This window comes from Otolemur garnettii, unplaced genomic scaffold (assembly GCF_000181295.1).
Source record: "Otolemur garnettii isolate 467f Iridium unplaced genomic scaffold, OtoGar3 scaffold00001, whole genome shotgun sequence".
Lineage (NCBI taxonomy): Eukaryota > Metazoa > Chordata > Mammalia > Primates > Galagidae > Otolemur > Otolemur garnettii.
This window is the reverse complement of record NW_003852396.1, coordinates 59302424-59316235: the sequence shown is the minus strand read 5'-3', so window position 1 is coordinate 59316235 and position 13812 is coordinate 59302424. Positions and strand designations below refer to the sequence as shown.

The following is a 13812-nucleotide window of genomic DNA, read 5'->3' as shown; positions in this document are numbered from 1 at the left end:
TTATACATAGATTCTTTTGTTTTTAAAAAATGGACTTTAGTTTTTAGAGAAGTTTTAGGTTTACAGAAAACTTGCACCGAAAGTACAGAGAGTTCCCATAACCCCCTTTCCCACCTCTACCCTCTAGTTTCCTGTATGACCTGTTGGAATGGTGCATTTGTTACAACTGATGAGCTAATATTGATACGTTACTGGGTTGAGGGCATTGAGACAGTCTCACTCTGTCTCCCTAGGTAAAGTGCAATGACATCATAGCTCATAGCAACCTCAAACTCTTGGGCTCAGGTGATCCTCTTGCCTCAGCCTCCTGAGTAGCTAGGACTACAGGCGCCCACCACCACACCTGACTAGTTTTTCTATTTTTAGTAGGGACAAGTCTTGTTCTTGCTCAGGCTGGTCTTGAACTCCTGAGCTCAGGCAGTCCACCCACCTCAGCTTCCCAAAGTGCTAGGATTACAGGTGTGAGCCTGATATTATTAACTAAAGTCCATAGTTTGGGGGTTACTTTTTGTGTGTTGCACAGTTCAGTTAGTTTTGAGAACTGTATGATGCCCTTTATCTCTTACTACAGTATTGTCCAGAATTGTTTCCCTGTCCTGACCTTGCCCCGTACTCCACCCTTTGTCCCTTCCTCTCTCCTCTTCCCCTCAGCAACCCTGCTCTTTCCTCACAGTGTCCTATAGTTAGAGTCCTGCTGTATGTCACCTTTTCAGACGGACTTTCTTTCACTTAGCAGCATGCATTTATGGTTTCTACATGTCTAAATGCAGCCTGTTTCCCTTCATTTCATCCTCAGCACACCCTTATGAGGTAGGTTATTATCTCTATTTTATGGATTGGGAAACTGAAGCGCAGAGAAGAGGAAGGAGTAACTTGTCTGCAATCACCTGGATAGTAAGTGGTGGAGCTGAGACTTACAGCCCAGGTCCCGTCTGACTTCAGAACCCCTGTTTTTAACCACATGTCATACTGTTCTTAAAGAGACAAAGGACTGAGGGAGGGGGAAATATCCAAGAAGAGGGAAGAAAGTAGAGTAGAGAGGTAAAAGTTTTCGAGAATTCATAAACACCCGCTTCAGTCTGCCACCTCTACAGAGCCTCTTTGGGTGATCAGAACCACACACAGTTACCAAGAGTTTGCATTTGTGACGTACAAACATGACTCCATGGCTATGCTGTAACTGTGATACTTGCACAAGGGTAGTCAGTGCCCTAGAAATAAGTTGTATGTGATATGTGGGGCAGGTGGCTCTGAGATGTTCTGATTGATCTTTCCAGAAATGTCATGAAGATGGAACAGTGTGCTTCTCATCCCAGGCCTTCTAATAGTGAGAAATAAAGGCAGGGGTTGCAGGTATATGGGAAACTGATGGAGGTAGGAGGAGGAAATTATCAAATCTGGCCCCTAACAAATACCATCTGAATCCTTCACCAAGACCCTGACTGACATTAACAGCTCAATTTTATATCCTTTTCCTGTGCACGCTGCGGCTAGTATGAATTAAGGGAAATGAAAAGTGATTCCTTTCCCTTCTTTCCCACCAAGCTCAGGTTGACAGAGTCATTGTCACAGCCTCTAATAAACTCCAACCCAGATAGGTGTTGATTATATCAAACATCTGGCTCAACATTTAATTTATGCCACCATTTGCCCTGAGACACCAGAGCCTATTAACACCAGCCTTGTATGTCACTATAGCACTTTTTCTTCCAGGAAAGAAAGTGACCTGTCACTGCAAGGACAGGACAAAAGCATAGGTGGAGGTTGGACTGGCTACCCCATGAGTTTAGCTTCCCTTCACAGAGAGAACCCCCAAATGCAGGGGTTCCTTCTTCTTGTCACTTACTTAAACATGGAAGGGCCGGTCACTCTGGGGCTCATGCAGTATCCCACATTTTGCTCTGATAAGGACTTCTCCACCTACTGTAGAGTGGCCCCAAGGTCATGTGGTTGTGTCTTCAAGTGGGAGGGAATAGATAGACTCAGAGACTTGGGACTTCCTGACCTCACTGCCTCAAGTGGAGAAGCTGAGAGACAAGATGAATTGGGAGCTCTTTCACACAACAACATTTATTTTCTAGAAGAAATAGAAACCCATTTCAAGTGCCAATTCTGGGATCAGTAGTGATGATAGGAGAACATGGCATTGTAGAAGATCTTGATCTCTCGTCTGTTAGTGATGTCTACCGTGGGTATCTGGGGTGTGGATGGGAGTGGTTTTAGTTCTATCCCTGCCAGCTATTCTTTGGGTATATTCCAATGCTCACTTTTCCTCAGAATTGACACAAATGTTCACATTTCCTCCTCTGCTCTGCTTGCAGGACGTGCGGCGTGTGCCTGGAGTAGCGCCGACTCTTGTCCGCTCTGCGTCTGAGACCAGTGAGAAACGCCCCTTCATGTGTGCTTACCCAGGCTGCAATAAGAGATATTTCAAGCTGTCCCACTTACAGATGCACAGCAGGAAGCACACTGGTAAGTGAGCCCTCTGTCCAGCCACGGGCAAGGATGGTGCTCCTTCTCAGGGCTCTCAGGTTGCTAAGGACACTGGTGATTTCTCAGACGGCAAGAAGGCCCTGCCGTGAAAGGTCTGGCCAGGGCGGTAGAGGACAGGTGTCAGGCCATTTGGCTTCCTGAGTGTTCATCCTTCATTAAAGAGGTTAATAAATGGTCTTCAGGAAGGGCAAAGCAGAATGGTAGAAAGAAAATGCCACAGAATTAGAGACCGTGTTTGAATCATATAACTGTTAGAATACTATTAGCATTTGTAAAGAGAGAGCTAGCCTGGGAAAAGGGTAATCCCATGATTTTGAGAGGTTGCTGAGCAAGGTCATTGTCAAACTTTGGAAGAGATGCGCTGGAGAAAAACTTAACTTCTTGGCTTAGTAATGACCAACTAGACAGGAATGGGAAAATGGATGGTAGGTTTAATTCTGCTCATCACTTTTTAAAGAAAAAAAAAGATGATTCTGAAGATTCGTCAATTAAACTGGATTTCTCCACCAGTTAAGGACTTTATTTCTGGGAAAGAGAGAATTGAGCTTTTCTGGTTGTTGGCCACCCTGAATGTGAACGGCCATTTCACAAATGTCTGCTTTTATTAGTGTTGTGGTAGGTTCCTGTAGTCCCAGCTACTTGGGAGGCTGAGGCAGGAAGATCACTTGAACCCAGGAGTTTGAGGTTGCTGTGGGCTAGGCTGATGCCTCGTTCTAGTCTGAGACAGCAGATGATATTCTGTCTCCAAAAAAAGTCTGCTCTTGGCCTTCTGGGCACTAGATGGGAGTGTGGTTGGGTCTTCCCTGTGGGGAAGTATTTTGAGGCCCAGGTTTTCTTACAGAAGAGCTGGTACTGTTTTTCCCTAACTGAAGGGCAGCTTTATGGTTATGATCACTATTACGATTTTATTATAACTGCTGACTTTGCTGCTGGGAAACTGAAGAAGCAAGCTAGGTGCATTCAGATCTCATTAGACCAGTGGATCTCAACCTTCCTAATGCCATAGCCATTTAATACAGTTCCTGTGGGTTGCGACCCTCAGGTTGAGAACTGCTGCTCTAGACTATTGGTCTTTGCTAATTAATTATGTCTGGAACATGCAGTTTTGGAGTTTGCCAAGTTTTACTTGGTGGACCACAGACTTTGAGGCATGCTTTGTTTTTATGTATTTTCTCAAATAGGATCATTTGAAAATGATCTCTGCCAGCCATCTCTGTCTGAATCAGCGCCCATAGCACAGTGGTTACGGCATCAGCCACATACACCAAGGCTGTCAGGCTCAAACCCGGCTTGGGCCAGCTAAACAACCATGACAACTGCAACAAAGACTAGCTGGGCATTGTAGCAGGTGCCTGTAGTCCCAGCTACTTGGGAGGCTAAGGCAAGACAATCGCTTAAACCCAAGAGTTTGAGGTTGCTGTGAGCTGTGACACCATGGCACCTATCAAGGGCAACATAATGAGACTGTCTCAAAAAAAAAGAAAAAGAAAAGAAAAGTCTCTGTCGAGGTTATAAGGAAAATGATAAAGTAAATTTCTGCCTGGAAAATGCAAAGGAATACACTGAAGACAATATGATTATAGAAGCTTTTTAATGGGAAAGAGACACTTAGAACTCAGTGAAGGTTAGACAGCTGTAAGACAGGAAGGTAGTGAGCAAGATAGCCAAACCCAGGCCCACAGGAGCCTTTAAGAAGCTCTTTCTTACAGAAGACAAGGAGGACCGGTTGTCATTTAACAGTCCTACAGCCTCTTCTTGAAAGATTGTAGTATTTTCTTATTTACTTATTATAACAACACAGACTATTATATTAAGTACTTTTTACCTGCTAGCCTTGCTATATGTATTATTTCATTTAATCCACACACAAAGCAATCAAGAGGGTCGGATATAGTAGAAGCAGGACTCACTTAAATTATGTTGATCAAAAAAAAATTAATTAATGACTTTTATTTTTGTGGCACACCTAAGATCCTCTCACAGCACCCCAGTGTGCTATGGCACAAGATCCTCTCACAGCACCCCAGTGTGCCATGGCACATTGGTTGAAAACCATTGATATATGCAAATGAAAAGGGACCGAGAGAGGTGTGATGATGTACTGAATCCGAGGCTGGAGGAGCTGAGGAGTTCAGAGGGCATCAGTTTGAGCTGAGACCATCTGAGGTTTCTTGGAGGAGGAGGGCCAGGTTTAACCATCAGAGGCTGATGAAGTTAAGCAAAGGAAATAAAGGATGAGCAGACACTCCAGGGCAGGGGAGAGAAATCAGACTGAAGAGGGTATTGTCTTCTCCAGGTTGCAGAGGTGAAGTGTAAGGCACTGGGCTGGGTATAAGTTCAAAGTGAAGGGAAGACTCCTGCCCTCAGGATTTTCCAGACCATGGGAGGATGTACAACCCAGGCACAGCTCACCATGTGTTCCACAGCTCTGGAACACATTCTGTAATGGGGGAAGGAAGGGGTTTCAATCTGCAGATACAGCTTCCAAGGAGGCATTGCAGAGGATGTGCCATTTGTGAGGGACATAAGACAGACTTGTCTTGTTGGTTGGAGATAGAGACAAAGGGCATTTAATGTGAGCCGAGTACAGGGAGAGAAAAATGGTGAAGTCTGGGGTATAGATCTGGGAATATACATCTATCAGGGAAATGGTGGGAGTTATAGGCTGGAAAGGAAACTGGGCTCCACCGTGCAACACACAGACACAGCCTGTGAGATGGGCTGTTTTCTGACCCAGAGTGACGGCAACTCAGGATTCTCTAAGAAAGTTGGAAGGCCCCTGTCGCTCAATGCACTCCTGGGGCACAGAGCCCAGGATTTGGCTCAGCTTTTCCTAACAAACATGGGGAGGGGCTTCTCCACTCTGTGCCAGGAGTTTGTATAACCAGACTCCTGACTTCTGGATAAAGGATACCAAAGATTTCCTAAGTTCTTTGGCTTCAGGTTTAACTTGAGTGCCTCAGAATGCTGGAGTTGTTTATGCTTGACTCCAGAATAAGAATGCAGTGGCAGAGAGCACCAAATCTTTGGGCCATAAATCATAAAAACACTTATTTTATGGGGTTAGCCTCAAGGCACAAACATCCCAGAATTCTGCCTTACACTTGGCCTCACAATCAGGGAACCAGGCCTCAACCAGCCTTTCAGGTGGCAGAACTGGATGTCACCCTGCTGTCAGATTCTGGCACCTAACCCCTCCTTTGTTCCTGAGTCACAGGTTAAGGGCATCCAGTTCAACAGGCACCACTGAAGTGCCTTAGGCATTTGGGAGTTCATTCAGTCCCAGTAGGAAACATGGCCTTTAATGAGATCCCCATTTCCAGTGTCCTTTTCAAATAGAATATGTGTCTTCCCCAAGGTGAGAAACCATACCAGTGTGACTTCAAGGACTGTGAGCGAAGGTTTTCTCGTTCAGACCAGCTCAAAAGACACCAAAGGAGACACACAGGTTTGTAGGTTCACCTCTCATTGTGGCAGCCGTGTTCCCTTGGGTTAGGGTTGATTTCCTGATTCTCTTTGTTGTTGAATATGGATGAGAAGGTTAGATGTGTTTGGTTTTTCCAGTAATTTTTCCCCCTGATCTCTGGGAATTTTCCTTCTTTTAAAAAAAAAAAAAGAGAGAGAGAAAGCAAGGAAAAGGAAACACCCACATTTCTCCTGCAAACCACAGAGGGATGAGATCTCACTAGCAGTGGGCTGATGAGATACACTGAGCTTCAGCACAGGCCGAGGGTGGTGGAGGGTGGAATCGGATTTGTAGGGTGTGATTCACTTTTTCTGTCTCTGACACAGCTGAGACCTTTCAGCTGGTGAGAAGCTGGACTTCTGTGGTTAAGAAATGGTTGTTCCCAAGACAGAAGCAGGTCCTTGGAGGTTACTGTGCATAATCAGGTGGTTGCCTCTGGGGAGGTGGGGAACTCCGAGGGCAAGGCAGATGTTGCAGATGTGGCTGGAAAATGCTGGGCTCCCCCAGTCACCAGGAGCTAGCCGTGTGGGGCTCGCTGTGCTCCGCATATCATTAGGGCCGAGGCTAGACCTTCTCTGTCCGTTTAGGTGTGAAACCATTCCAGTGTAAAACTTGTCAGCGAAAGTTCTCCCGGTCCGACCACCTGAAGACCCACACCAGGACTCATACAGGTAAAACAAGTGCGTAAACTTTTCTTCACATTTATTTTTCATTATTTTTTTTAAAACTACTGTTGAATGAAGCTGTTTGTGATGAGAGAGATTGGGAAAAGACTAATGTAGAAGTTAAAAGATTTGGACTCACTTGAGAGAAAGGACAGGATATGGCCATCTTTAAATAATGGTAACGTTTTTAAAGAAGGAGAAGTGGGAAATACAGAGCAGGAGAGGGATGTGAAAAGAATGTCCCAGGTGTCCAGAATGAAAATGAAGGGATAAACTAGGTCCCTACTGTTTTTGAATACATTGCATCACTTTTTGACACTGTTTGATAATCCTGTTATCAACCTTACAGACCAACAGCAGAAATTCTAACGCACCAAACATTTATTCTTCTGAGAGCTCATGTTTCACCACACTGTTTTCAGAGGGCTGAGTCCTTCCTCTGCTGAGAGTTAATGTCCCAGGATCAGTCTTGGTTTCTGCCAGACTAATATGTATATCAGCGTGTGGATATCACTTCCGTTGTATGTATGAATACAGAGACAGGAACAGGACATGGATTCACTGGTTGCTGAAAGTTTTTGTTTTTCCGCAAGGCTGGTGTGATTCTTGACAACAGTAGCACCACCTCTGTTGTATATTTGCTGCTGTTGGAAGGACCAATCTTAGGTTCCCTCACATCATCTTCACAACATCCTTGTAAGAAGAGTGAAGTAGGCATGCTTTATCCCATTTCACTGATGAGGAAACAGAGACCTGTAGTGATTAAATGATTTGTCTAAAGTCACAAAGCTAGTAAGCAGTAAGCCCAGTTTGATCTGCTCCTACCTCACCTTGTCCCATTGTCCTCTATATTGGAGAAAGAGCGTGGGTGTACTCAGTGTCCAGAGAGGATAGAGCATCAAAAAGGCAATCAGAGCCAGCAAGGCTGACCTCTGCTGAGAGGCGGGGAGGAGAAAGGCGATGAGAGAAAGGGCTGGGTTTTGTCCATCAGGAGCTGGCCTTTGACAGCATGGCTGGAGGTGGGGGTGGGGAACAGGAGCCAGACCAGGAAAGCAGAGGAACTGTGAGTAGGAAATGAGGGGAAATGTGACATCACGAGACCCTGGGCAGTATCAGATTCTTAGTCCAAATAGGCTGTGCTTCAAGACAAAGCCAGACACCTATGCCCCAGAGTTGGTCAGATGGGCATCTCGTGCCCTCCCGCAAGGTGCTACTGGTGCTGCTTCTTTGACTTAGCCCTGAGCCCACAATTTGGTGGCAGGGAATTATCCTGTGTGCACCACTCCCCAAGTATGTGTGACGTGACCTGCAGCACCAGTACCCTTGTTGAACCCTGTATTTGATTGGCCCCCGGTTTGACCTTGGGGCACCAGCCCTCCTAGGACATTTCTCAGTGCTCCTCCCAATCAGTAGTTCTGAAAGGCCGCAAAGTGGGACCAGCAATATCCCAGCAGGTGGCACAGAGATTGGCTCCTGAGGCAGCTTCTCTAGGATAAAGCTCAGCTGTATATTTTTACGACTAGGCCTGGGAGGTGTGATGAGGACACACAGGCTTTAGAATTAGAGAAATCTGGATTTGAGTCCTGCCTGGGGCTGCCCTTCCCTGATGTCACAAGCTCATCTGTAGAGTGGAGGTAGAAATGTTTCCCTTACGGGGCTATTGTAAGGAATGCCTGAGGGTGAGGGTGTGTGTGTGTGTTTGTGTGTGTATGAGGCTCAGATCAAGGCCTGGCATATACTAAGCACTGAATAAATGTTAATTACTGTCTCTAATGAGAAAGAGGCTTGGCGAGAACTTCTGAGGGGCTCTAGAGATCAGTGTTTTTTTCCAACCTTTTTTATCTCATGGCACACTTGAGCCTATAGTTGAACTTTTGCAGCAAACTTAAATTATGCTGATGAAAAAGAATATACTTACTGTGCCTTGAAATTCTTTCAAATATAGTTTAATTATTGATCTTTAAAAACTTTCAAAACACACCAAAGGTCCTCTCATGGGCACACTAGTTGAAAATCACTGCCTTAGATGGATAAGTCTTGATCTTTTGGTAAGCTTATTAAAAATCTCAGAACCGTGCCTCAACTAGAATCTTCCATATAACGGATTATGCTTTTAGTAAACTTCATGATTAAAAAAAAAACATACAAACTGGTTGTCACTGATTTATTTAAAAATACTCGGCCCATACACAATACTTACACAGATAAAGACATTAAAGGTATAGTCACAGCTCTGATCAGTAATATCCAGGGTGATGATCTGGAGGCTCTGGCCACCCAGAGAAGCCCAATTCCCAATAGAGCAAAGGTGAAATCTGTGCACAGTTCATAAAGCATTCTATCAGCAGCAGTTGAAACAAATATATTTCCCCCTTAATTAAATACAAATTGGCCAGGCATTTCCACTAACTAAACTTACCCCTTCTCCCATTTTCCAAGTCTTCTCACCTAAGATTATTTTGTGATGTTTACACTATTTCAAGCCTTAAAGCCCTCAGAGGTGCTGCCATTTCAAGGCTGACTGAGAAATGAAATGAGCCTAGTTGATTAGTGTGGGGGATCCAGAGTGGATGCATTGTGATGACTTAACTCAGGCCGGTGACAGTTGAACTTGTGCCCATTCTCTCCATGGCAAGTGTCTCTGACTGGCAATTGTGTCAACAGGTGAAAAGCCCTTCAGCTGTCGGTGGCCCAGTTGTCAGAAAAAGTTTGCCCGCTCAGATGAATTAGTCCGCCATCACAACATGCACCAGCGAAACATGACCAAACTTCAGCTGGCACTTTGAGGGGTCCCACCCAGCGACAGCTCCATGTCCCAGGCAGGACATTGTGTGAACTACTTTCAAATCCGACTTGCAACTTTCTCATCATTCACCTGTCTTAAGAAGGAACCCGCAGTTGATCTTCTTCATCCGACTCCGAGACAAGACACCTGTACAACTGGACCCTACCAGGTTTGCCCTGAGGAGTTGGTCTCTGCTTTGCCAAGTTTTAGTTGACTCACAGGCCCTGGAGAAGCGGTTAGCAGTGTCCGTTTAGCTAAAAGCCCATCTTCATTTGGTCTGGACTTTCCACTGTAAGAAGAGCCATTGTTGATAATGTCCCCTCACGCCCCCCTTCTCCTTTTATGCTCATTTTCACTAGGAATGGAGTTATTGTACCATTTTCCATCATGGGATATTTATAGACCGGGGCATGTGTATGTGTCTGCTAATGTAAACTTTGTCATGGTTTCCATTTACTAATAGCAACAGCAAGAAATAAATCAGAGTGAGGCATCGGAGGGTGCACTGCGTCTAACATTCCGGAGGTCAGGCGGGCTGCTAACCTGGAAGGCAGGATGTAGTTCTACCAGGCATGTGTTTTAAAGCTCATGTGTTTCAAGCAGCTGAAAAAAAGAATCAGAACTAACCAGTACCTCTGTATAGAAATCTAGAAGAATCTTCCCAGCTCAGTGAATTCGATGTTAACCTTAGCACAATGCTCTTAAGAAACTGTGTTTGAAGATCTGAGATTTTATTTTTGTGTTTTTTGACTTTTCTGAGTTGTAATCATGTGTGTCTTCAGAGATGTATGTATCTCCTCACACAAAAGACGTGGAATTCATTTTCATCACTTGGGGGTGTCCTTAGAGTGTACAGACCATGCTGGTTATGTGGCTTCAGTTGTAAAAATTAAAGTGATTTTAAAAGAAAATAGGGGATGGTCCGGGATCTCCTGATAAGACTGTTCTTAAGTAACTTAAGTAACTTTGGGTCTACAAGTATTTGTGGGGAAAAAAATGAAACTTACTAGTGTGAGGAAATCCATTGTTTAAAGGTGGTTGAGTGTATGTGTGTGTGTATGTGTGTGTGTTGTGTTTTGTTTTTTAAGGGAAGGAGTTTATAATTTACCGTTGCTTGAAATTATTGTGTAAATATATGTATCTGATAATGATTTGCTCTTTGACAACAACTAAATTTAGGAAATGTATAAATATTAGATGCATCGCTGTCTGGGTGTCGATTTACAAGGTATTGATAACACTAAAACTGTAACCTGCATTTTTCACTTTGCTCTCAATTAAAGTCTATTCAAAAGGAAAGTGGCAAGATTTCATCAGCTGTATTGTGTTTAAATCTTATGCCAGTGAGTCTCTTTTAAACAGGTAAGAAGATGCCACTGGCATTGATGGCTGAGCCCATCCAGGCCACTTATTTCCCTCTGCAGCAGAAACTGCTGCCTTCACCTTGTATTAGAAAGTGATAATGCTCAATACTGTAGTGGGATGGGGTCTGTGGATAGTATCATAGGAATTAAGTTTTAGGCTTTATTTACTTATTTGAGACAAGGTCTTGTTCTGCTGTTGGGACTAGAGTGCAGAAGTGTCCTCACAGCTCACAGCAACCTCAAACTCCTAGGCTCAAGCAGTCCTCCTGCCTCAGCCTCCCAAGTAGCTGGGACTACAGGCACATGCCATCATGCTTGGCTAATTTTTCTGTTTTTCATAGAGATGAGATCTTGGTATATTGCTCAGGCTGCTCTTAAATAGCCTCAAGTGATCCTCCTGCCTCAGCCTCCCAATATACTAGGATTACAGGTGTGTAGGGTTTATTTGGGCTATCATTACATCACTTTCAGATAGGCAAAAGAGAATAGAGGGATGCCAACAGTTGTTATTTTTCAAAGTTCACAGATACATCACTGGGATCAGAAGGACCTGGGCTAAACAGCTAGTACAATTCAGTTTACTTCTGTAGCTGCCATAAATCAGCTCAGCAGGTTGAAACTACTTAGAATTTCCAGGGCAGCGGAGTGTGAAAGGAAAGACGTATATTATCTAAAGGCTATATATAAACTCTTTTTCTGGTTCTGGTGTATGGTTTTTCAATTGTAAATAAGGAGATTAATTTGGTGCCACCCCTCTCAACTCTGTTATCTTGAAGTTTGCGTTGTATGCATTCCAGGTTTCATTTCTTTATTTTAAATATGTCTCAGGGAGACGGAAGCTCAGCCGCGGAGACTCTTTTCTGCATTGAAGTGCATTCAGCTCAAAGTTGGGGCAGCCGAAAAGTCAGGTCCAGAGGCCCCTCTTATTTTGCATCTGGCTCTTGCATCACTGTTAATTATAGCGAGTGTGGTGACTCATTTATATCAGCCGTTTTTATCTTTTCCTGCCAGAAGACAGCATTTCTCTGGAGAAGCTCAGGACAAGCATGGCAAACGTCAGCCAGTCAGGGAGAGCCGGGCTTCACAGCAAAAGTACAGCCACATTGTTTCAGCCGCAGGAGGAAGACCAGAGATTCTCAGAATATCCTAGCAATTTAGCCTGCAGTTAAGGTCATGGGCTCTGGCGAGCAGTCCAACCTGAGTTCAAATCCTAGGTCTCCAGTTTCCTTATCTGCGAAGTGGGGACAAGAATCCCACAGGATAGGATCATGGTGAAAATTATTATTATTTTTTTTTTTAGTGGAAAAAACAGTGAATTTTTTTTTTTTTTTTTTTTTTTAGTGAAAAAAATAGTGAAAACTAAATGAAAAACAACAACTGTACGAAAACATTGAGTGCATAGCAAGGGCTTAGAAGCATTATCTAGGAAGTCACCTAAGAACCCTCTTGTTACATTTTGTTACTTCCCCCTTCTCCAGGCATCCTCTTAAAGTGGCTAGCCAACCTCCAGGCTCTGCAAAACAACAAAAAGTCCATTACCCTATCCCCCAAGTAGAGTTAAGCATTGTGGTAGTTGGGCTTCTTGCCAGCCTTGCCTCAGAGACCGCGTCTGCTTGCTTTGTGTCTTCTGCAAAGCACCCCAAGGGCATTGAGTGTATTTTGGGGACTTGCACTGTTGACCTTCCGTAGACCATCAGGAGTGGTGGAAATAGGTCAGTGGCAGCTCTCTGTGGCCCGGCCTAGAGTCTGTACTGGGCACAATGCTCAAAATATGCATTTTCCATCTTGCTTTTCTCCGGTACCCGGTGTAATGTATGGTTCAGTACTTAAGCTCCCCTGCCCTTCACCTCTTCCCAGTCATCCCAAACCATCTCCTCTCTGAACTTCTGTAGCAGTGTTTTTCAACCTTTTCTATCTCATGGCACACTTGAACTTACAGTTAAACTTCTATGGCACGCTTACATTATGTTGATCAAAAAAAAAAAAAACTAAAAAAAATTATACTTACTATGCTTTGAATTTCTTTTAAAATTACTTAGTTAACGGTCTTTAACATTCTTCACTGCACACCTGAGATCCTCTACTGGCACACCAGTTGAACATCACTGCTCTACAGCACTGCATGTACAGGACATTACATGGAACCTTTTATCAGTGCAGTATCTTTTTTTATTTGGGGGACAATCCTGTAAGGCAGAGAAGGAAAGTGTTGTCCCCACTTTACAGATGAGGAAATTGAGGCTCAGTGGAAGTGACTGAGGCAGGAGTTAGCCTTGGTCTTCGGTATCCAGGTTTCCTACCAAAACAAGTTTGATGACAGAGACTTGAACTCTGCTCCATTGTTCCATATCTGTAGATGCCATCTTCCCAGTCAGAGTGCAAACTCTTCTAGGGAAGGAGAGCTTCTCCCGCTCCTGTGTTATGTCCATCAGGGCTTTTCAACTTTAATGTCCACAGACACCACCTGGGGGAATTTGCTGAGATGCAGGCTGGGACTCACAAGTTCTGGGGCAGGGCCTTGACAGTTATTTCTAATAAGCACCCTACTGGGCTGTGGATGACACTTGATGTAACAAGGACCTACAGAATGGGCTCATTAAGTATTTGCTGAAAGGTGACTGATGAGATTTGCATGTGACAATCCTGGGATGGCCCAGAGTCCTGCTGTGAGAGTCCATGGGACTTTGGGTCAGGACATTCATGCGGATACAGGCAGAACTGTGTCCAGTAGCCCAGGTTAATCCATCCACAAGGGGATTAGTTTTCAAATGCAATTGGCCAGTCCTCTGCCAGCAACTTTCTGCAGCAGAGGAGGCTTCTCCAGGTAAGATTAAGTGTGGTGGACACCTGCATGTCCAGTCCTTGTACCTCGCACAGTCACACATCTCAGCGGTGGTCCCCTGCCTCCCTGATGTGCTGTTTTCCAGCATCACTAAACTGAAATCTTAACAGCATTGGAGAGGCTCTGTTCCCTGTGACTCAGCATACTCACTGGGTTTCCCCAGGTTTTGCTGCTACTAGGAACCACTTGCTTAGCTC

The 13812-nt window shown here is 44.4% G+C and overlaps 1 protein-coding gene across 5 annotated transcripts in view; it reads left to right on the top strand.

Moving 5' to 3' along the window:
- Nucleotides 1–10708, top strand: part of WT1 (Wilms tumor 1) — a 46987-nt gene extending 36279 nt beyond the window's left edge. For 3 of the 5 annotated variants that reach the window (XM_012801326.1, XM_003781211.1, XM_012801329.1), the window contains 4 exons: nt 2322–2472; nt 5852–5941; nt 6547–6630; nt 9289–10708. In XM_012801326.1, the coding sequence (XP_012656780.1) occupies nt 2322–2472; nt 5852–5941; nt 6547–6630; nt 9289–9410 (447 nt within the window). In that variant the 3' untranslated portion in view covers nt 9411–10708. Of the gene's footprint in view, nt 1–2321; nt 2473–5851; nt 5942–6546; nt 6640–9288 lie in introns of all 5 variants that reach the window. The other 2 variants (XM_012801320.1, XM_012801332.1) reach the window with 1 other exon arrangement.
- Nucleotides 10709–13812: the final 3104 nt, after the last annotated feature.